The sequence below is a fragment of the Adiantum capillus-veneris genome, chromosome 19 (genome assembly GCF_014529385.1).
Source record: "Adiantum capillus-veneris isolate H3 chromosome 19, ASM1452938v2, whole genome shotgun sequence".
NCBI lineage: Eukaryota > Viridiplantae > Streptophyta > Polypodiopsida > Polypodiales > Pteridaceae > Adiantum > Adiantum capillus-veneris.
The window spans coordinates 145,734,261-145,758,134 of record NC_140949.1 but is presented as its reverse complement, the minus strand read 5'-3'; the positions used below and the strand labels follow the sequence as shown (position 1 = coordinate 145,758,134).

The window sequence follows — 23,874 nt, the reverse complement described above, 5'->3', positions numbered from 1 at the left end:
AGCCAACAACACCTAGTTGGCCACTACAACTCTGCCTGCCAAAGAGAGTTGTGCCGAACTCCAATGTAGCAACTTCCTCCTGATGGACAAGAGGAGGGGAGCAATCTACTGCTCAGGAGACAAGTCCAGGCCAACCTGACAACCCAAGTAGCAAACTGCAGTCCCTAGGGAAATCCATCTAAAACCCTCACCTAGCAACCAATCAGGCGTAGGAGCACTGTCAACCCAGAGACGTGATATAATCATAATTGGTGATCTCTCAATTTGTGTCCACCAAGCAGCAGCAAGCTGTAAGTCTAGGTGCCCAAACTGATGCTGCGTACGTACACTATGGCAGGAGTGACTAAGTGTCCAAATGCTACCCCTTCACGCGGGGCTTTGGGAAGTGTGTTTCGTGGTAGCGTCACTCTAGCATCGCCAATGCAGCATACTCTCTAGTAAGCCTAAATCTGGCCATGCTCGCCATAAAGAAGTAGCCTGTGGTGGTTGTAAAAGTAATCCCTAGGTATACATATTAGTCTACCACCTCCACTTGCCCTCGAGCTAATGTGACTAGGGCTCTACTCCTAATCTGCCTTGTTGTGTGAAAAATCTTGGTTTTTCCCACATTCACTGTGAGCCCTATCTATGTGCAAAACTCATCCAAGGCCTGTAGATGGAGCTGTAATCCCTCTAGTGACACAGGTACCAAGACAATATCATCAGCATGTGGACCAGGGTACCTGCAAGATCCCCGCCCTCACCTCAACACCAATGACATACTTTGACATCTCCTTGATGTAGAGGCTAAACAAAGCACCAATGGTGCTAGCAATGGGCTCATGCCATTTGGGCATTGCACTCTGCCCCTCACCTGCTCGCACAGCGAGTAATTATCTGAGAAGGCACACAAGCATCCCAAGGCGCTGGAAGAGCTTGTCTCGAGGGAAGATATCAAAGGCTTTGCAGAAGTCCACAATGCAGCAGTACAGTCTCCTCTTCAACGCTCTGGCTAGGTCAATTAAACAATGCAAAGAAAAGTACTGATGGATAGTGGAGAAGGCTCATCTGAAGCCAGCCTGTCATGGTGATCCAAGTCCCTAACTCTATGCATATGAACTCAACTCGACACACTACTCCATAGAGCTTGGCCAGAGTGTGGCCAATCATGATAGTCGGGTAGTTGCTGGGGTCAGTGTCCCCCCAAACTTGCGGAAAGGCACGATGGTGTGCATAATCCATTCAGCTGGAGTCCGAATTAGAGCTCTGTTGACGAGGAAAGGAGTGAGGGTGCTAGCTGCATATATGAGACACCTACCAGCCATGCTCTAGGGGGCTCTATCATCGCAGCTATGAAGAATGTTGATGTAATAGGACATGGGTCTGGGAGCTCTAGATCACTGGCTATGTCTGGGAGCGTAGTGAAGACTACGCATAGTCGTGCCATCTCTAGGGGTCATCGATGGGGAGAGAGAGAGAGAGAGAGAGAGAGAGAGAGAGAGAGAGAGAGAGCCACAAAATCCATCTCTAAGTTTTGGAAAGTTAACATTGTGTCATTTAAAGATCCTTAAACACATTGATGCGTCAATTTTGAAAAGTAAACAAGAGAGGCTTGCATTGTTCATAGATAAGCAAATAATCACCTTGGCAATTACTTCTGCTGTCTCCTTAAACTCTGAACATCTTGTAACATTTGATTTTGAGAGGAAATCGTCAATCAACCTTATACCTATATGATAGCCCCTAGCGCCAATAAACAAAAAAACTAAGAACACTCTTAGAAAAAACTAGTCATAAAATGTGATTACAACCATCTCTCTCTCTCTCTCTCTCTCTCTCTCTCTCTCTCTCTCTCTCTCTCCCGCTGCCCCTGCTGCTTCAGCCTCAGCACCACAACGCGAGCTGGCTTCAGCCTCAGCAACTCAGCGCGCAGGTCTCAGCCTCAGCACCACAGCGCGCAGATTTCAGCCTCAGCACCACAGCGCGCAAGTTCTCAGCCTCAGCACCACAGCGCACAGGTTTCTAGCAGAGCATGGGCTCTTAGGGAAGCAGAGCGGCTGGGGTTGTTGAGCGTGCAGGAGCTGCTGAACGTGCAGGGCTGCAGAAACGCAGAGGGAGCAAGTCACTGGCGCACCCTCTCTCTCTCTCTCTCTCTCTCTCTCTCTCTCTCTCTCTCTCTCACACACACACACACACACACACACACGGATACATACCCACACACACACTACACACATACACGCATACACACACGTACTCCCTCTCTTCCCCTTCTCCCCTCTTCTTCACAATATGAAGAGAGGGTAGTTACGAAGACAACCATGTCTTCCCCCATCATCAAGACGCCGACATCGACAATGAAGACAACCTTCATGCTCACGAACAAGAGGCTTGCACAATTGGAGAAGGACATGAAAGAATGGTGGATGGAGAGAGAGATATGGAGGGAGGAGAAAGCCACCTTCATCAAGCTATGGAACGAAGAGAAGGAGGACATGAGAGCGGAAATCCAAAATCTCAAAGAGGAGAAGGAGAGAAGGGAACGGGAGAACGAGAAGGAGAGGGAGAGATGGAGGAAAGAGCAAGAAGAGATGAAGGCACAAATCGATCTCCTTCATGCTTCCATCACATCCCTCACCCCCGAGGAAGGAGAGATTAAAGAGGAGGCTAAGGAAGCCCTCAAGGAGGAGATCGCCAAAGCCCTCACTGCAAGCATTGAGGACAAATTAGAGGCCACCAAAGAAGGATGGGTCGAAGTGGTCAAAAAGAATATCAAGAAGGTAGCAAGAGAGGAAGCCCAAAAAGATGAGGTACTCATCGTACACACAACCATCGAGGAGGAGAAGATGCGACAAGCTCGCCGTCTCAATGTGCGAGTGACCGGCATCAAAGAAGAAGAAGGGTCTACACCCGAGAGCGATGGGAAAGCTTTATGCAAGAAAGTGGGATACAAGGAAGAAGAGATCCCTTTCTCCAAAGTTTGGAGAGCCAGCAAAGATCCAAAGAAGAGAGCTCTCATCCTCCAATTCGCCTCCGAGGAGCCTCGAACTTCTTTCCTCCAAAAGAGGGTCATCTTGAGAGGGCTAGAAGGCCCCCCGATTTATCTTGATGATGACCTCACAAAGATGCAACAAGATCACCGTCGCGCGTGCATGCCTAGAGTCCACCAAGCCCGCAAAGAAGGGAAGAAGGCAGTATATCGAGATGGTAGGGTTATCATTGATGGCAAGACCATCGCATAGGGACTCGCGGCCTGTGGGACACACGAGGAGATTCATGTCACGGTTTGGAATTGCAATGGAGACCTATGGACACACCCAGAGAGACTTGAGGAGGTGATGAGAGGTCGAGACATCATTCTACTTACAGAGACACACGAGAGCCCAGAGAGAGGGTTACCACGGATACATGGATTCCAGTGGGAGTCTCTACATCGGGGATGTATGCGTCAGCACACCACTCGCGGCTCAGGAGGAGTGGCCATACTCTTTAGACAGGGGCTTCACAGCAGACTACAGATTGTTGCCCGGGACCCACAGCATAGTAACAGGGAATGGCCGTTTTCAGGTCTCCGTTCCCCGTTCCCATTCCAAGTTCCCGTTCCGAATCCTCGTTCCGTGTTTCAAACGTGAGTACCCGTAACAGGGAATGGCATTTTGTTCGGCGTTTCCGTTCCGTGTTCTCGTTCCGGTTTCCCGTTCCTGGTAACTATGACCCACAGGCCCGCTACATGTGGATTCGCCTCGAGCTCTCACGAGACAGGATCGTCTACATTGCCCTTTGCTACTTTGCTCCCACAGGCTCCAGATTCGCCCCTATTGAGCAGGAGTCACCGTACGCATGCCTCACGGAGGAGATTATGGAGTACTCCACACTAGGTGAAGTCTTCCTTATGGGAGACTTCAATGCTCGTACGCGCAGTGAGCAGTGTGAGGCATATGACCACGAGGACCCAGAGGCACTACACACTCTAGATGAGGAGGCTACTATGAGAGATACAGCAGACAGAGCTCCAGTCACAGCCTACGGACGACATCTACTTCGACTTGGCTCCCAGCACCGTCTCGTTATTTATAACGGGATGGTCCAGTGGCCCACCTCAGGGGGCCTGACTTGTATGCCACATGGAGTTGCAGAGGGAGGGGGGAGTACAGTCGACTATATTCTGGGACCCAGGGAGGCCACACACCTTATCACATCCTTCACCATTCCACCCATACCCATCGGAGCCGACCACACATACCTCTCTTTCTCCATCACCGGAGATACCATCCCACACAGCTCCACAGCACACACTCCACACACCACCATCCATTTCACACATGAGCTAGCCCCTCTTTACTCGGCCGAGGTCGAGCATGGCCTATGCCTCCTCCACCCATCCACACCACTCTCAGATCTCACATCACATATCTCTTCCGTTCTCCACACTTCAGCTATTAGCTCTTTTCCACACACCACTCACACAGGACGCACTCCCCCCCCCCGAGACTATGCCTCAGAACCGTTGGTATGATGATGAGTGCAGAGAGCTATACCGACGCCTCCGTGCACGGCGAGCCTTAGGAGAGATCACAGAGAGAGAGGCCAGACGGCATATGAAGACGCTGACACGCCAAAAGCGGCGAGCATTCGAAGAGGCACAGGAGCTTGAGCTATACCCCCTATTCATGAGCATGGATAGCGCGACGGCATGGCGCACCCTGCGCGAGCCACGTCCGACTACAGCTATTGAGGATCCACAGATATGGCATGATTATGCAGAGCGACTTTATGAGGTGCCAGGGCAGCCTCCTATCCCGCAGCCACACGAGCCACGCCCCACGTGCTCCTCCTCCTTTACAGCAGAGATGGTAGAGAGGGCCATACGCCGCATGCAGCACAGACGATCAGCTGACCATACTGGAGTACAGAGTGAGCACATCATTTATGCGGCCTCCACTATAGCCCCGTTGATTGCACATGTCTTCAACCGGGCTATAGGGGAGGGCTTCCCAGAGGAGTGGACACAGCACACCATAGTGCCTATCCACAAATCTGGCGACACCCTGGACCCAGGGAACTACAGGACTATCATGATTGGCCACACGATGGCCAAGCTATATGGAGCAGTACTTGAGGCACAGCTCAGCTGCTACGCAGAGATCGAGGGTTTACGAGCTCCAAGCCAGGCAGGTTTCAGACGAGCTTTCTCCACCACCGATCACATCTTCGTTCTGCGCTGCCTCATTGATGGGGCAAAGGCACGGAAGAAGAGGCTTTACTGCTGCTTTGTGGATTTCCGCAAGGCCTTTGACACAGTCCCACGCGAGAGACTCTTCCAGCGCCTTCACAGCATTGGGGTACCAACAGAGATGATTTGGGCCATATATGCTCTCTACGAGAGGGTGACGGGTCGGGTTCGTTGCCCAGGCGGTTTTTCAGAGACCATTGCTAGCACCATTGGTGTTAAGCAAGGATGCCCACTCTCCCCGACACTCTTTGGGCTCTACATCGACGAGATCTCCGACTACATACTGCGAGCAGGGGGAGAGGGGAGCGACTTGGCAGGTACTCCGGTCCACATCATGTTATATGCTAATGATATTGTGTTGATTTCAGAGTCACCCGAGGGCTTGCAACGCCATCTTGAGGCCTTGGACGAATTCAGCACACACAGGGGGTTGACTGTGAACCTTGGCAAAACCAAGGTTATGATCTTTCACACATCCAATGCAATGAGGAGCGCTGCCACCTTCACAGCAGCAGGAGGACAGGTTGATGTAGTCACCTCCTATGTCTACCTTGGCATCACATTCACCAGCCTACCAGGACCTTCACTATGAGGCAGGCTGCTGCTGACAGGCTCACCCGAGGATATGCAGCTCTGACCATGCTAGAGCGGAGATGCCACCAGGCACACTTTCAGGAGCCCCGCACGAAGGGGTGGCTTTTCGACACCTTAGTCACCCCGGCCTTGATGTACTCGGCGGCAGTATGGGCACCAGGATTGACAGATGACCAGTGGACGCAGCTTGAGAGGCCACAGGTATGTATGATCTCACGCTTGCTCCGCAGCAAGAAGACAGTGCCACATGACATTATTAGAGCCGAGCTCGCCACACCACCTATGGTTGTAGAGGCACTATTCCAGACAGTCTGCTTCATCCAGAGGATGAGAGAGCTACCTCCTGACAGACTTACTCGTAGAGCATTTGAGGCAGCTATACAGCTATCAAAGAGTGGGCATGAGAGAGCATGGTACTCACAGGTCAGAGCATGGTTTGAGGGACACGGTCTTGACATGGAGAGCCTACCACCATTCCAGTACGACCCCTACTCACCATATGTTCACCTCTCTCGCAGTGAGAGGAACTTGGTATTGAGACAGGATCTGTGGCAGCTATACACTAGGAGAGTCTGGGAGTCACCTGGCTTGGGGACGAGGATGTCAGATTACAGAGACCAGTTTCTCACCATATTGTCTTGGGGGTTCATACAGAGACCACGCTACATGGACACATATATGCCACATAGCTCACGGGTGGCGATTGGTCAGCTGAGAGTGGCTTCACACAGGTTAGAGATTGAGATCGGGAGACATACTGGTGTTCCCAGGGAGGAGCGAGTCTGCAGAGCCTGCACAGAGGAGGTGGAGAGTGAGGAGCACTTTGTATGTAGATGCAGAGCATACACTGAGATCAGAGGCAGGTATGAGGCCTTATTCAGAGGACAGCCCACTCTCCGAGAGATCATGGACTCTCGAGATCAGAGACAGCTCGGACGTTTCTTACTAGAGATACAGAGCCATCGGGACACACTACTACAGCCACACACAGCTACACAGACAGAGGGGAGACAGTCGCAGCTCACAGACTTCTTTCAGAGGATTGCCGCCCCTCCCTCACCAGACACTTAGAGGGGAGTGACACTCCTACAGGCGGAGGTGAGCCGAGCTAGACGACGACCACGAGTCACAGGCTACAGGGACGCGAGCTCCCACCACCGACAGATCGAGGAGATCCGAGCCCGGGAGCGCCGTGCCACTGAGGAGCGAGTGGCTCAGATGAGGGCCGACCCGACAGCTTTCATCCGGGTAGCCTTGGCACCAGACCCGCCCATGTACCACATCTTACATCCCCCCATTAGTACAGGATGGAGCTAGATAGCTTGATGCATTCTCATGATTGTACTACCTTGAGCATATAGACATGCATATACCCCCTAGAGATAGAGCTCCATCCCTCCTCAGATACTCCACTACCTACATTCAGTTCAGTTTTGTATCAGTTTTGTTTCATTTGTCTTTCCGATAGACGGATGACATACACACCATGTACATTTGATTTGTCTCATAGGCCGATTTCGGCCTATGAGACAAATCAGTTTTGTATCAGTTTTGTTTCATTTGTCTTTCCGATAGACGGATGACATACACACCATGTACATTTGATTTGTCTCATAGGCCGATTTCGGCCTGACATAGACGTTAAAAATCTTTCTTTCTTTCTTTCTCTCTCTCTCTCTCTCTCTCTCTCTCTCTCTCTCTCTCTCTCTCTCTCTCTCTCTCTCTCTCTCTCTCTCTCTCTCTCTCTCTCTCTCTCTGTGCGCAGGCAGGACAGCAAACTCTGCGCAGGCACTACAGCAGGTGCAGGCAGGACAACAGCGACCAGTTATGTGCAGGTCCTCTAGGGTCCGTGCAGCCTGAGCTGAGGCTATGTTCGTGCAGGCTGGACAGCATGCAGGTCCTCTAGGGTCCGCGCAGCCTGAGCTGAGGCTATGTTCGCGCAGGCTGGACAGCAGCGAGGATGGATGTGCAGGTCTTCGAGGGTTCGCGCAGGCTGGGCTGCGCGAGATTAGAGTTCGCGCAGGCTTTTAGGGTTCACGCAGAAAGCAGCAGGTCAACACTCGTCAGGTTGCAAAATCTCTCTCTCTCTCTCTCTCTCTCTCTCTCTCTCTCTCTCTCTCTCTCTCTCTCCTGCGTGGGCTGCTACATGCTGCGAGCTGATCCAGAAGGGAGGCCGCGACAAGCAGAGCATTGGTCAGCAGTTTCGAGGAGCAGGTTGTGCTCAGCAGGTCTTGGGTCCCTTGCCCTTGTTTGCATTGATTCGCAGCACCCGCAGTGGGCTGTGATTTGACTATTTCGCAGAGGAGTGTACACACATTCGGGATTATTGAGGTTTTTGTGAGCAGGTTGTGAGAGCTAGTTTTGGGGAACAGGACGCTAGTCCCTCACTCACTTTTGTATCGAGCTGTATTGCCCGCAGTGGACTGTGGTTTCGTGCTCTTGCATTGGGTCTTTGGAGCAGAAAGGAGTATTCAGCAGGTTCTTCAGATACGCAGTAGATTCCCGCTTGGGGTTGTTGCCAGGTCACCCACAAAGGGGCTGTTTTGATTGAGTCGCCAGGTCTCAGCTGAGCCAGTGCAGATTTTCGCTCTTTTGCGACTACCGAGCCCCTCCCTCCCCCCCATCGCGCAAGATGATGGCCTATCCACACAACAAAACACCCCCCAGGACGCTGAAGGCGACTTTCATGCTCACACACAAACGGCTCACAGAGATGGAAAAAGAGATGAGGGAGTGGAAAGCAGAGATGGACGGTTGGAGGGAGGAAAGGGCAGGTTTCCTCCTAAAGCAAGCTAGCAAAAAGGAACAATGGAGAGCGGAGATGGACATGCGGGCTGAAATCGACGCTCTCAGAGGGAAGGTATCGGCCCTTAAAAAAGAGCTGGCTGAAGTTAAAACAAGAGCGGAACTCGAAGAAGGAGAATTTCAGCCTTCAATGATCGAAGAGCTCGAAGTCATCAAGGAGCAAGTGCAGGCAATCAAAGAGGATGAGAAGCAACATGAAGCAAAGACATTTACATGGGTGGAGGTGATCACCAAGACGCAGAAGAAGATGGACGAAGCGGAGAAGTGGATAGAGGTCGCCAAGAAAGGAAAAGGGAAGGAGGCATCAACTCCCACACCAACTATCATCAACATGACACTAGAGGAGGAACATCAAAGACGCTCGCGTGTTGTACAAGTGAGAGTTATCGGTCTAAAAGATCGAGATAAAGTTGAGGAAGAAGTAAGGGAGCTCATGGAGTTGATGGGAATAGATAAACCAATGCACACAAGGGCATGGAGTGTCACAAAGTGATGACGTGGCTGCCCAAGAGGAAACCCTGACTGCTGCTGAAAACCCTAAATCTGCAAACCCTAACCCTAAAACCTGCAAACCCTAAAATCTGCCAGAAACCCTAACCCTAACCCTAAAACCTGCCAAAAACCCTAACCCTAGGGCAGCAAGCTGAACCCGGAAAAAGCGCTGACATGATGACGTGGCACCGTGCAGAACTTTCCAGATTTTGCACTAGGAAAAAACGGCTTTTGCTCAACGCAAATTATGAGAGAAAGAGAGAGAATCTCTTGCTTTATTTTTAAAACTCAAGAGAGCTTGAGAGAGGAAAGAGCCTTTGCTTTTATTTTTAGGCTTTTCATTTGAAGCTTTTCGGGGCTCTGCTTTTGGCATCCCTTGTAAACATTAAATAAGTGGTTTGGGCTCCCACTCTGCAGAGCATCTGGACGCAGAGTCTGAGAGTGAGACCCGAACCACTCTTGTACTTTTGAACATTGATTAATACATAAAGAAATACCGAAAGGGGCGCCAGTCTTTGGGGCCAATATCCCTAGGCACGGAACTCCGTCGGGCCAGTGCAAATCTATTGTGAACTGTAAACTGTTTTGAAGTGGTTATTTGGTGCTGTCGTGATTGATTCTTGACTTGGAGTGTCTTGACTTGGAGTGTCCAAGTCTGTTACAGTGGTATCAGAGCACGGCCGATTTCTCTTCTACAGGAAATCCGATCCCCAACTTTTTTTCCGCGGCACCTGTGGCTTCACGCAAGGATCAGTCGACTCCCTCTGCATCCGGAGATGCGGGCAGGGATCACAATGAAGATTCCGGCAGAGAGTATGGCCCGCCTCGGCCTACTCAGGCGGAGCAACGAGAGATAAAGCGTCGTCAATTGATCGGCGATGCAACAAAGATGATGCTTAGTTTTGCGAACGACCCGAAATTGGCAAAATATACGAGCGAGACTTCTTTTCAGGAAGTGCACGAGCAGTGGCAAAAAACCACAACACCACCCCCGAAACCCGCTCTCAAGAAACCTTCTGCTCACAAGAAATATTCAGAGAAGGAATTAGAAGAGGTGGTTGATGCACGGATTGCTCAGCTTTTTAACGCGCAGAACAAAGCCAAAAAGCACAGCAAAAAGCAGAAGAAAGGCACTGACTTCCCGGGTTATTTGGGTCGTCAATCGACATTTGACAAAGCAAAGAAATAGAAGAAGCGTGTTCGATTTGAAGGAGTACCCAGTTCTTCTTCTTCTTCTTCTTCTGACAATTCTTCTAGCTCTTCAAATTCGAGCGAAGAAGACAGAAAAGGCAAAAAGCGAAGCAAGAAACAACGCTTCGGAAAGGGCAAGAAAAAGGCAAAGATGTCTAAATCTCACCCAATGAGTGACAGTTCTACAGAGGACTCGTCTACAGACAGCTCAGACTCTGATGACAACAATTTTTATGCGAACAAGAAGAATTTTTATAAAGCCAACCAGTATGACTTTCTAGAAGATAAAAGCAAGAAAGTCCGAGAGTTTAAAGAAGGTGGACAGTCGATCAAATTTGACACATTTTCAGGATATAAAGATGCTTCGAAGGCTTTGTCTTTTATACAGCAGTTTGACATCGCTTTCGCGGGAGGACGCTACTCAGAGCACTCCAAGATGTGGAGAGTTGCCTCTTATTTTAAGGGGAATGCTCGAACTTGGTGGTCCACGTTTCTTTTAAACAAGACTGCGCCAGTTAAATGGCTGAAATTTAAGAAGCTTTTTATTTCTTCTTGGCTGACGCAAGAGTATGAACGCGATATACGAGCTGCTTGGAACCATCTTCGGATGACCAAGAGAGATACAGTGGATGCTTACTGTGAGAGATTCTGGAGCTCTTTTCTACCCGCCTCTTCATTCAAGAAGATCTCGTTCAGAGAACAGATTGAGCAGTTCACCTTGGGTCTACCTACAGAGATCCGAGATCACTGCTTGGAACAGAAGTCAACTTCTATTCAGGAGTTGATGAGTCATACGAAGCGGGGTTTTGCCATTCACTTTGGCGGTCTGACCTACCCCACCAATGAGGTCATGACACAACGAGCCAAACAAACTTCAACGAATGAAAGTAGAAAGAGAAAGTGCAACCCAAAAAAGAAGGATGCATGACCCAAGCTTACTCCTCAAGAGAGAGCTCACTTCATCAGGGAGGGGAAGTGCTTTGGATGCGGGGAACATGGACATATCTCCACAAAGTGCCCTAAATAGGCACAGAAAGAACAGAACGACAAGGACGATGATAGCCTGAGAGTTCGAGAGCAGCTGAGGAACGTGGAAGAAAAGGCAAGATGAAAACAGGACCGGTTCCAGATTATGTGGGTACGGATCCCAACACCATGGACGAGAGTACAGAACTTTGCCGAGCTTGGGGCAAAGTGAAAGACCAAGAGGCCCTGATCTTCTTTTTGATGGAGGATCCAAGGCCAACTTCATTTCACCGAAATTGGTGGCGCGGCTCGAGATCACTCCCGATCGGATGGGACCACTTGAGGAGGCAATTCTAGCGGCACCCAACAGGGACGTAGCCATTATACCTGTCATTGGCAAGATTCGGGTTGCATTGTCAGGGGTATTTGGGGCATGAGGACTTTTACATAATGCCTTTGGAAGGTTGTGATGTTCTCGTAGGGATTCCCTGGTACCACAAGAACAACACCGTGGTCGATTATCAGGCGAGGAAAGCGACATTGACTACAGAGAAGGGCAGAACCATTGTACTTGATATTAAACTGAAGGGCGAGTCTGTCCCTATTGTATCGGCTTCGGCCATTTCTAAATTAATGAAATCCAGTCCGTTTGTTTACTCGATCTTCATGAAAGAACTGAATGATAAGGATAGGACAAAAATGTCTAAACTTGATAAAGAACGCCAAGATTTTCTCCACTCTGACGCCGATTGCTTCTCAGAGGGCCTACCAGACGAGTTACCACCTGCTCGTCCTGAGGATCATCCCATTGATCTGATACATGGAAGCACACCACTGAACCGACCACCTTACCGTGTGAGCTGAGCACAGAATGAAGAGATTATGAACCAAGTGAAAGACCTCTTGGAAAAGGATCTTGTCCAGCCTAGTACTTCACCGTATTGCTCTCCAGTGTTGTTGGTTTTGAAGAAAGACGAATCTTGGAGAATGTGCATCGATTAAAGAGCTCTCAACAAAATCACCATCAAGAACAGATTTCCGATTCCTAGGATCGATGATATACTCGACAGATTACAGGGATCCTCGTGCTTTAGCAGGATTGATTTGAAGAGTGGATATCATCATATCAGAATCGCGCCAAGAGACGTCTACAAGACAGCTTTTCGGACGACTTTTGGGTTATTTAATTTTTTGGTGATGCCTTTTGGCTTAACCAATGCTCCTGTGACATTTAACCAGATGATGGACAGGATTTTTCGAGAGTATAGGCTATTTGTTGGCACTTTCTTTGACGATATCATTGTTTTCTCCAAGAATGAGGCAGAACACAGAGATCATCTGCTTCAGGTCTTTCAAGCATTACAAGATCACAAGTTAGTGATTAATGCGAACAGAAGTGAATTTTGCCTACCAAAGATACACTTTTTGAGACACATTGTCTCAGCAGCAAGAGTGCAAATGGATCCGGCCAAGATAGAGACTATACATGATGGGCCCGATTTGAAGAATGTCCATGTAGTTAGAAGCTTCTTGGGACTGTGTTCATATTATAGGCGGTTCATTCGAAAGTTTGCAGAGGTTGCTTCCCCTTTGCATATCTTGACACAGAAAGGAGTCCCTTTCTCGTGGGGATCCACAAAGGTGACTACCTTTCAGACATTGAAAGAGAAATTGACTACGGGACCAATTTTGACTTTGCCGGACTTGCAGAAGTCATTTGAAGTATATTGTGATGCTTGTGATCGTAGTCTGGGTGCGGTCTTAATGCAAAAAAGCCATGTCATTGCTTACGAGAGCCGATTGTTCTCAAGGCCGGAGATCACAGCACAGATTTATGAGAAAGAGCTTTTGGCGGTTTACTCAGTGGCGGCATTACCTACTCGGAGCGGATTTTATTGTCTTTACAGAACAACATAGTTTGCGCTACTTCTTGTCACAAAAGCATCTTTTGGAAAAGCAGATGCAGTGGGCGAACATCTTGTCACAGTTTCACTTCCAGATTGTCCATGTTCAGGGACAGAAGAATGTGGTGGCAGATACTTTGTCTCGGAAGCCGTTGGTTCTGGCTATTTTTGCAATACATCATAGGAGCTTCGAGGATATGGTCGACCAGTGTGCCACAGATACAGATTTTGCAGACGTTTTCACACGGATACGGGATGGGCAAACAGTAGCGGGATATTCCATTCGGGATGGCTACTTGATGAGAAAAACCATGTTGTGCGTTACACAGTCGTTGAGGGAAAAGGTTATGACTGAATGCCACTGTCCACCTTATACGGGTCATTGCGGCATTGCTACCACCATGAACGGGTAGAGAAATACTTCTTTTGGCCGAGACCCATACCCACCCGCCCCTGGGAAAGTATTGCAATGGATTTCATTTTTGATCTCCCGAGAACACAGAGTGGTCATGATGGTATCTAGACTGTTATTGACAGATTTAGCAAACATGCTCATTTCATTCCACTAAAGAAAACAGTCAAGCGGGATCACTTACCGAGACTGTTTGTGGCCCACATTTTCAGATTGCATGGCATGCCTGAGACAATTGTCTCCGACAAAGACCCCAGATTTACGAGTGTTTTGGAAGGCAATTTGGGAGAACATTGGCACGCGGTTGCAGTTCTCGTCATCGTTCCACCCGCAGACTGACCGGCAATCTAAGATTGCCAACTCAGTGGTTCTAGATTTATTGAAGTCTTATATCTCGGATCAGAAGACTCAATGGGAAAAGTACCTACCTTTAGTGGAATTTTCCTACAATAACACGATACACTCTTTGACGGGGAAGGCGCCATTTGAGATTGTTGAAGGTGCTGTGAAGGTTCCACCCTTCCTAAGCACGAAAGATAGATTTTTGAAGCGGATGAATATACGCGAGACTTAGATACGGCTTTTGCCAAGGTTCCCGAGACTTTGCAGAAATCTCAAGAACGACAAAAAAAGGCAACGGATCGCCACCGTCACGACTTGAAATTGAAGGAGGATGATTGGGTGCTCTTACGTTTTGAGAAGGCACGCCTGAGAAAGAAAAAGGGAAAGGAGAGGCTTTTTCCAAAGCTTAGTATGCGATACTAGGGACCTTTCCAGATCACTGGAAAGATAAATGATGTCTCCTTCCGACTGAAACTGCCTGATACTTGGAGGATTCATAATGCATTTCATGTGAGTCTCTTGAAACCTTTTAAAGGTGATGTGCCTGATGATGGGGAGCCTGATGAGCAACCTGAAGTGGAAGAAAACGAGGAGATCCTTGTTCCTGAACAGATTTTGGCACATAAGGATACGAAGAATAAAGGTAAAGTCCGTAGGCGGTTCTTCGTTAAGTTCAAGAACTATCCTGCATTGGATGCGAAGTGGATGGAGGAGGACCTAGCAGATACTCCTCAGATTGTGAAACTTTACCTCGAGCTTTTCGTTTAGTATAGTCTACTCCAAATGGAACCCAGAATTCAGCTTGGCCGAAGATCTGGTGCAATGGGATGCACAAGAGGGGAGTTACTCCGCTCCTTTGTCAACAGATGCCTTGATTTAGATACTAGAGTCACTGATGTCTCTTCGAGCTTCAGGGATATTGAAAGCTAACAGTATTCTGTTGTATGACTTTATGAAATGGAATTCCTGATTATGATACTGATTTGTTCTTGACTTCTTTTAAGTGCAGGAACTGATAGACAAAATGATTGGAGCATTTTGGTCTGATTGATCTCGAATAGACATGGTTGCAATAGGGGTTAGTCAATCGGACATTGATGAGGTCCCGATTGGATCTAGATGCGATTGCTAGATACACTGCCGATAAATCATGGTCTAAGATCCGAATGAATGTTGAATGTCATGTGATGTCCTGTGACATCGTGTGATGTGACTGTCGATTGGTACATGTGCTAGATGTGTGTTCCTAGTACGTAGGTAATAACAGTCAGTGTCTGCTAAGACGGCTTATGGCCTCTGTCTGTTTTGTAGGCGTAACCGAGGGCGACTACAATGCTTTCAAGAGGGGGGTATGTCACAAAGTGATGACGTTGCTGCCCGAGAGGAAACCCTGACTGCTGCTGAAAACCCTAAACCTGCAAACCCTAACCCTAAAACCTGCAAACCCTAAAATCTGCCAAAAACCCTAACCCTAACCCTAAAACCTGCAAATCCTAAAACCTGTCAGAAACCCTAACCCTAGAGCAGTAGGCTGAACCCGGAAAAAGCGTTGACATGATGACGTGGCACCATACGGAACTTTCCAAATTTTGCGATGGGAAAAAGCAGCTTTTGCTCAACTCAAATTATGAGAGAAAGAGAGAGAATCTCTTGCTTTATTTTAAAAACTCAAGAGAGCTTGAGAGAGGAAAGAGCCTTTGCTTTTATTTTTAGGCTTTTGATTTGAAGCTTTTCGGGGCTCTGCTTTTGGCATCCCTTGTAAACATTAAATAAGTGGTTTGGGCTCCCACTCTGCAGAGCATCTGGACGCAGAGTCTGAGAGTGAGACCCGAACCACTCTTATACTTTTGAACACTGATTAATACATAAAGATATACCGAAAGGGGCGCCAGTCTTTAGGGCCAATATCTCTAGGCACGAAACTCCGCCGGGCCAGTGCAGATCTATTGTGAACTGTGAACTGTTTTGAAGTAATTATTTGGTGCTGTCGTGATTGATTCTTGACTTGGAGTGTCCAAGTCTGTTACATGGAGAGTCGGTAAAAGAAGAGGAGGTGGTGGAGAGACATCGAAGAAATGTGCTCTCATTTTGCGCTTTCCCACTATTGAGGCTAAAAAAGAAAAGGCCCACCTTAAAGAAGACCGGCAGCAATCTCAAACAAGCGAGATATGGTTCTTTATGGCTTAATTGCCCTTAAGACACAGCGATGAAGACGGCACCGCGCTCGATGCATGATGGACTAAGGGTGGGAGTGGCTAATAAATCCGGGGTCAGGACACGAAGATTCTTGACAAAATGAATCTGAAGAGAGATTCTTTAGGTTCTTTTCTTGAGTGATGATACTGAACACTGCCAAAGAGCTCTAATACCAATGTTATGTGCAGCGGAAGTGACTAATGGTGAATGTTCAGGATGAGTGCTCAATGTGTACTCAAGGTTCCTTTTACTGAATGGGAGTTTTCCTTTTACTTCATGAGAATTATGCAATAGACTAGAGAGAGAAAAAGAAAATGATATTGTGAGTGATGGTTCTGTGAGAGAGAGAGAGAGAGAGAGAGATACCAGATGGGGTCCCAAACCCCCTTCAAGGACCCCCTCTCTCTCGCTAGAGAGGTATTTGCTTTAGATTGCACAAATGTTGGTACAATGGTACTAGATGCTGAGATGCTGATGGGATCTTGCAGTAGATGCTTGGATTTGCGAGGCAAAGCGTGAAAATTCAAAACGCTAGGGATTCTGGATGGAATCTGCAACTGCGACGAGGCTATTGGTTGAACTGCTATCGATGATGTTGATGATAGGCTGAAAACTAAAAAATGCTTGCTGATCTGCTGGATGAATCTGAAAACGATGGCTGATCTGCTACGATGGGCTGAATTCTGAAAACGCTAATGCTGAGACTATATCTGCGATGGAGCGGCGAGGCTATGGCTGAAAACTGAAAACGCTGATGCTGATGGGCTGATCTGGTGCAAAAACGCCAGAGAGACTAAGGTACTGCGGGTACTTGGTACTTGTACTGCGGGTGCTAACTTGTGCTTGAGAAGTGACCCCTAGGGTCACTTATATATGGGGTAAAAGCTGGGTCGGGCAATCCAACTAAAAAACCCACGATTTCTAGAATGGTGCAAAAATGTCACTTATTAAAAAGTTGATGCTCTATTAATAAGAGGTGATTCACATGCAGATAAATACCTAGGTTGAGTACTAATGCAATTGTATGGGAACACTCCCCAATGCCTATGTCACGTGACACATCCAACCCTATGTGTCCGTGGACAAGCTACATCATAGCAAGGTTCCCGTCAGTCAAGTCAGTTTAGATTAGAAGTGATCTGACACTTTTTGTGAGTATATTCGTAGACCGTGCATGCCCAGTCACTTAGTATAGATGCATATCCTCTGGTTGCATAAGCATAAGCACAAGCATTTCCAGGGGATTTTTCAAGTGACTTTATTGCATTTTTCCCTATTTTTAACATTTTTCACTTATTTATTAAGTGACTTTTGTTGGGTACTCAGTAGGGCAAATTGGGTAAGTTAATATATAAGCAAATCCAAGTTAGCACAAATTGGCAGATGAGCCAAGGAGCACAGCAAGCTACCAAGCAACAGGTGTTCCCTCCCTCTCTCAGCAAGACCCTCTCCAAGCCATCTTGTGGAGGCCCCTTCACCTGCTGCAGCCATCAGAATCTAGGATCGCCATCTAGCATCTCCTTTCTCTGGCGTTTCTTCTCCAGCAATTATCGCCAGCAATCAACTGAACCTAGCGTTTTTTATCTGATCATCATCAGCGTTTTTTTCAGCCAATTTGCTAACGCTATCCACTTCAACAAGTTCAGCGTTTTCTTCATCAAGTTAAACAAAGGTAACCACAGCTTCGGCAGGGATTACTAATGCTAGAAAGGTTGCTATTTTCAGCCAGAAACCACCTGCTGTGGCAGCGTTTTTCAGCCAAGGTTGTCAACCTAAAAACGCAGCCTAAAGGAGCAGGTTCACCAGCGTTTTTCCTCAGCACATCAGCCCCGACAAGAGCAGTCATTTTCAGCCACAAATCAGCAGGGAAAACCAGTCATTTCAGCCCCCAAAAGTGGCACAGATTCTCAGCCCTTGCCCCTTTGTGGACAGCAGATAAAGAAGCATCGAATTCAGCCCTAAGGTCTTCATCGTCTTCATCCACATAGTCCCCGTTTGCATCAGTCCATTGCATACGCATTGTACACCTTTGTGCAATCAAAGTAGACCACTCTCGCCGACGAGAGTGGGACCTTCGGAGGAGGGTTTTACAACCTCTCGGGTGTCGTATCTCTTCTCTCTCCTTCTCTCAGTCTCATTCACTTGCACGCACAATATCCACTCACTTTGTTCGTGATCATAGCACTCTCCATAAAGACGGAAGGCTCTCTCCTTCCCTAAGAACTAAAAGGAACCTTGAGCAAATATAGATCACTAATCTTGAGAAAATACAACATTCATTCCGCTGCACCTTACATTCGTATCAAAGCTTTGGAAGTGTTCTGCACTACTCAAGGGAAGAACCACAAGAATTTTTTTGCTTGTTGCGGTCACACGAACCCAAGTTCGCTTGGGCGTGTCGATTCCAAATCGTGTTTTGTTGAAGAGTGACAGGAATCCCAAGAAAGAAGGGCTTGTCCAGCCTCCCCTTGTGTCTCTTTTCACTCATTGAGAGCGGACCATGCACTTAGCGGCCAGCCAATCGACGTGAGGTGGGAAAAAGCAACCTTGGTGTGAGCGCAAGGCCGCCAAGGGGTGCGCCTGCAGAAAGGAGTAGAACTCGGGTGAAGAGAAGATCCTTCTCCAACGCGATTTGCAAGCGAAAGAACACCTCAAGAACCTCAAGAACCCAAGTTCCTCACGAGCTTAAGACCCCAAGATCATAGTACATGGTCGTCACCAGAAGCGGAATGGATACTTCGCATACAGGTGATGAGCATGAGAGAGGCATCGAAGACTCATCCCCACCCGGAGATGATTTCTTCAACCCTCCCCCTTCGCCATCTACGCCACCAAGTGCACTAGACCCTATGGAGGCAATGGTCAAGCAAATGATGGCCATGATGGATAGACAAGAAGACAAGCGCCTTGCTTTAGAACGCGAGCGCGACGCAAAAAAAGAAAGAAAAGAACTAAGGAAGGAGGAATCGGCAGCAAGAAACACGGCATTGGAGGCCGATCGTGCCGCTCATAGATTGGCTTTGGAGACCGAGCGTAAAGCTCGACAGGAGCTACGCACTCAAGAATTGCTTGCCCAAGTCCTAGCCTCGAAGACCGAACCACCCAAAGATCATGGGAGTTCGTCAAGTGACGCAAGCCACGATGCGGATTCACACAATCCAGTCACAGAAAAGTTGACTTTAAGTAAGTATGACGGTAAGATGGATGCTACTGTTATTCATTCTTGATTGCATCAATTTAATGCTTATTTTGCGACAACTAAGAAAACAGGCAATAGCAAAGTTTTGACGACAGCTATGTACCTTGCGGGTGATGCCATTAATTGGTACCAGGCATGGTAAGAGGCACAGCTAGCCGCCCACCTAGAAGCAGCCGACCATTTCACGCCCCTCTCTTTTAGTTGGACTGATTTCCAAGACAAGCTCAAGGCGCGGTTTATGCCACCTCAATACCTTGCACGATTGAAGGACGATTGGCGAGCTCTCAAGCAAAACGGTATGCCGGTTATGTCTTTCTCTAATCATGTTTTGCAGCTCGGCACTCAATTATGCAAATCGGATGCGAAACGCAAGGAGGCATTCCTTTACAGATTGGACGAGTATATCAAGTATGATGTCGAGGTACTTGATCCAATCAATCTCAACAAAGCGGTAGCAATTGCTCTCGCCCACGAGATGAAGCACAACAAAGGAAAGCCTAAGGAAAACAAGACTTCTCAAGGAACTCCGCAGAACACACAAAATGGTAAGAACGGAAAGGATGGTAAGAATGGTAATTCTTCTAGCCCTTCTTCCTCTAATTCCTCGGAAAAGAACTCTAACAATGAATCTAAGGGTAAAGCTAAAGCACCTTCCAAACCTGAGCTAACCCCTGATGAAAAAGCTTCACAAGGAATTATAGGAGGATACATCACGGCTGAAGAACAAGTGATTTATGCTAAAGAAGAGAGATGTTTTCAATGTCATGTCAAGGGTCACATTAAGAAGGCCTGTCCTAAGACAGTCCCACCTAAAGAACCAAAGACACCCACAGCTACCACAAGCACTGTCACAACACAACCTGCGTCTTCTCCCGACTCTGACACACACATTGATGAATCTCTCTTCAAGTGTTATGGTCATGTAAAAGGGCAGTGTTTTATCATATTGTTTGATCCAGGCAGTATGCATGATGTGATTAGTCCCCTTCTCGTTGAGAGAGCCCGCCTAGAGGTTAGTCAGAAAGCTCCTCTCGAGGTTTCTGGCTTCGCTCTTGGTATGGACTCTCTCATCACGAAGGAGTGCCTTGATGTGCTTTTCACTGTTCAACAAGCTTCTTTTCGTAGGAAATTTCTTGTATCTCCTCTCTCAGGATGTGATATGATTTTAGGCATTAAATGGTTTCGTGAACTTAATGCTCGCATTAAATTTGGTGCTAACACGATCACTTTACATTCCGATACTGATTCCCCCCTCATCATTCGTGCTGAGGAGGGCTTGCATTCTTTGCCTCTCATCTCGCATGTACAGGTAAAGCGTGAATTACGACTAGGAGCGCAAGCGACATTCATTTATGCTGCTCCAGTTTCCCAGAGCATTCAGGCTCCAGGTAAGTATTCGGAGTTGTTTACGAAATTCTTTTTGCAGGATGATCTTCCACCTTGTCTCCCACCCGAGCAACCGGAGGACCATCGCATCGAGCTTATGGAGGGAGAGCAGCCTGTCAGTAAGACTCCCTACTGTTTAAACAAGTCACAGGAGAGAATTAGAGCGACAACTCACTGAGTTGGTGACTAGAGGATTTATACGTCCTAGTGTAAGTCATTTTGCTACCCCTATTTTGTTTGTTTGGAAGAAGGATGGTTCATCTCGTTTATGTGTTGATTACAGGGTATTAAACAAGATGACCGTCAAGAACAAGTTTCCGATGCCTCGAATTGAGTATATCCTTGATACGCTCAATGGAGCAAAGGTTTTCAGTAAGGTTGATCTCAAAAGTGGATACCATCAGGTACGGGTATTCAAAGGCGACATTTTCAAGACCGCCTTTCGCACCGAGCCAGGGCAATGGGAGTATATTGTTATGCCTTTTGGATTGACAGGAGCCGTGGGTACGTTCAATCGTCTCATGGTCACAGGAGAAAGAATTAGAGCGACAACTCACTGAGTTGGTGGCTAGAGGATTTATACGTCCTAGTGTAAGTCCTTTTGCTACCCCTATTTTGTTTGTTTGCAAGAAGGATGGTTCATCTCGTTTGTGTGTTGATTACAGGGCATTAAACAAGATGACCATCAAGAACAAGTTTCCGATGCCTCGAATTGAGTATATCCTTGATAGGCTCAATGGAGCAAAGGTTTTCAGCAAGGTTGATCTCAAAAGTGGATACCATCAGGTACGGGTATTCAAAGGCAACATTTTCAAGACCGCCTTTCGCACAGAGCGAGGGCAATGGGAGTATATTGTTATGCCTTTTGGATTGACAGGAGCCGTGGGTACGTTCAATCGTCTCATGGTAGGTCGTTTCGGCGATATGGTAGGTGTATGTGTGTTCATCTTTTTGGATGATATTCTCATTTTTTCTGCATCATTGGCGCAACATGAATTAGATGTTGAAAGGCTACTAACTCGTTTGGATGAGTGTCAGTTGTACATTACAGCTAAGAAGTCATAATTTTTTCTTATTGAAGTCACTTATTTGGGTTATATCATTTCTGCAGAAGGCTTGACGTCAAGCTAGACCCCGCGAAGGTGGAACAGGTTCGTAATTGGGATTTGCCCAAAACTGCATATGATGTGCGTTCTTTTCTTGGTTTATGTCAAGCATATAGTTCGCGCATAGAGAATTTTTGCACGCATTGCTGCACCTATGACTGATGTTTTGAAAGGGGTAAAGACTCGCCGTCAGCACGTAGACTTGCATGAAGCAGCCATTGAGGCTTTCGCAGCTCTCAAGGTTGCGGTGACAGAAGCATCGTGTCTTATCCTTGCCTCTTGGGATGACCCCTTTGAGGTATGGACGGATGCGAGCAATGTCGCCATAGGCGCTGTGCTCCAGCAGCATGGTCGCCCAGTAGCTTTCCTTAGCCGGAAGCTCAATAGTGCGGAAAAGAATTATTCAGTTTATGATAAAGAATTGTTGTCTGTCATTCACTCTCTTAAGCATTGGAAGCATTTTTTGTACAGTAGAGAGTTTACAGTGCGCACAAATCATCAAGCCCTCAAGTAGCTGCAGTCTATGCCTAGTGCACATTGGAGTGATCGCCAAGCGCGGTGGTCACAATTTTTTGAGCAATTTGGCGGTTTCATTGAGTATGTGCCTGGAAAAGCTAACCCTGTGCAGATGCGTTGAGTCGCAAAGGACAGATTTTGGCTCTTGAGTCAAGAACCACATTTTCTATACAGGGTGAGTCTTTTGACAGCATGAAGAATCAGCATACTGATTCGGAGTTTGGTAAGTATTGGTTGCAGACTCTTGCTTTCCAAGGGCCCAGCAACTATCTCATTCGTGATGGATTGTTATTTTTTCGTTAGCGTTTATGTGTGTTGCCCTCTCTCAGGCCAACCATATTGCATGATGCACATGATTCTCTCACGGGTCGGCACAGGGGTATGAACACCACATTGGAAAAGATTGAATGTTTTTTTTTTGGCCTAAAATGCGGAAAGATGTGTTTCGTTATGTCACACAGGGCACTACATGTCAAAAAGTAAAAGCTCCTTGGAGTAAGCAGCAAGGTCTATTGCTTCCGTTGCCTATTCCCGAGGGACCTTTTCAAGATATCTCTATCGATTTTGTGACTAACTTACCACCAAGTCTACATTCAAGGAACACACAATGTTTAATAATTGTTGATCGTTTCAGCAAATTTTGCATATTGATTCCTTGTAAAGGCACAGTTACTGTACAAGATGTTGCACGATTGTTCATAAAGCATTGGTACCCCCTCTGTGGTTTGCGAAAGTCCATTGTTTCAGATAGGGATGTTAAGTTTACGTCCAACTTTTGGCGTGCACTCTTTGAAAATTTTGGCACAAAGTTGAATTTTTCATCCGCTTTTCATCCACAGTCAGATGGTCAAACCGAAATTTATAATCAATTGGCTTTTGATGTGTTGAAATCTTATGTTCATGATCAACAGTCTCAATGGGAGCTCTATCTCCCATTGGTTCAGGCTATCCTAAATGATTCCTTCTCTTCTCCTATTGGTCGAACTCCGTATGAGGCAGCTTTTGGACTCCGTTCTAGTCACTTTTGACTAGATCGGTCAGTCAAATGCTTGATGCCAATGTTGAGAGTCGGTCATTGGATGAGATTTCTGAGAGTGTGAATCTTCGGCTAAGCAAGGCTCATGAATCTTATTCTAGACAGGCTAACAAGCATTGTCAGGAGGTCTCGATCAAGGAAGGAGATTGGGTGTATCTACGAATCATGAAACAGCGTCTTAAGCAAGTTGAAAAGAAATGTCCTAAGTTATCTTTTCGTATGTATGGTCCATTTCCAGTCATCAAAAAGATTAATGAGGTTTCAATGAAATTGCAGTTGCCTAACTCATGGTCAATGCACAACGTTTTCCATGTTTGTTGGTTGAAAGTGTTTCAGGGAACACCTCCAAAGGACGTTTCGGAAGAAGAAGAACCGGAGATCATCGATGAAGCTAAAGTCACGGAGCCAGAGCAAGTCTTGTTGCATCGGTTTCGCCATGGTTCGAACAAACAAGTACGACAATATTTTTTGAAGTTCAAAGATCGAGGAATCCACGAAGCGGTGTGGGTAGACAAAG

The 23,874-nt window shown here is 47.3% G+C and overlaps 1 protein-coding gene across 1 annotated transcript in view; it reads right to left on the bottom strand.

Annotated features, from left to right (window-relative positions):
• The window catches only part of LOC147435024 (Transport protein particle (TRAPP) component), a 75,056-nt gene that overhangs the window by 31,694 nt on the left and 19,488 nt on the right, over positions 1-23,874 (bottom strand). Inside the window, exon 3 of the mRNA XM_086491381.1 lies at positions 1,623-1,722. Coding sequence (XP_086347507.1) covers positions 1,623-1,722 — 100 coding nt within the window. The remainder of the gene's footprint in view (positions 1-1,622; positions 1,723-23,874) is intronic.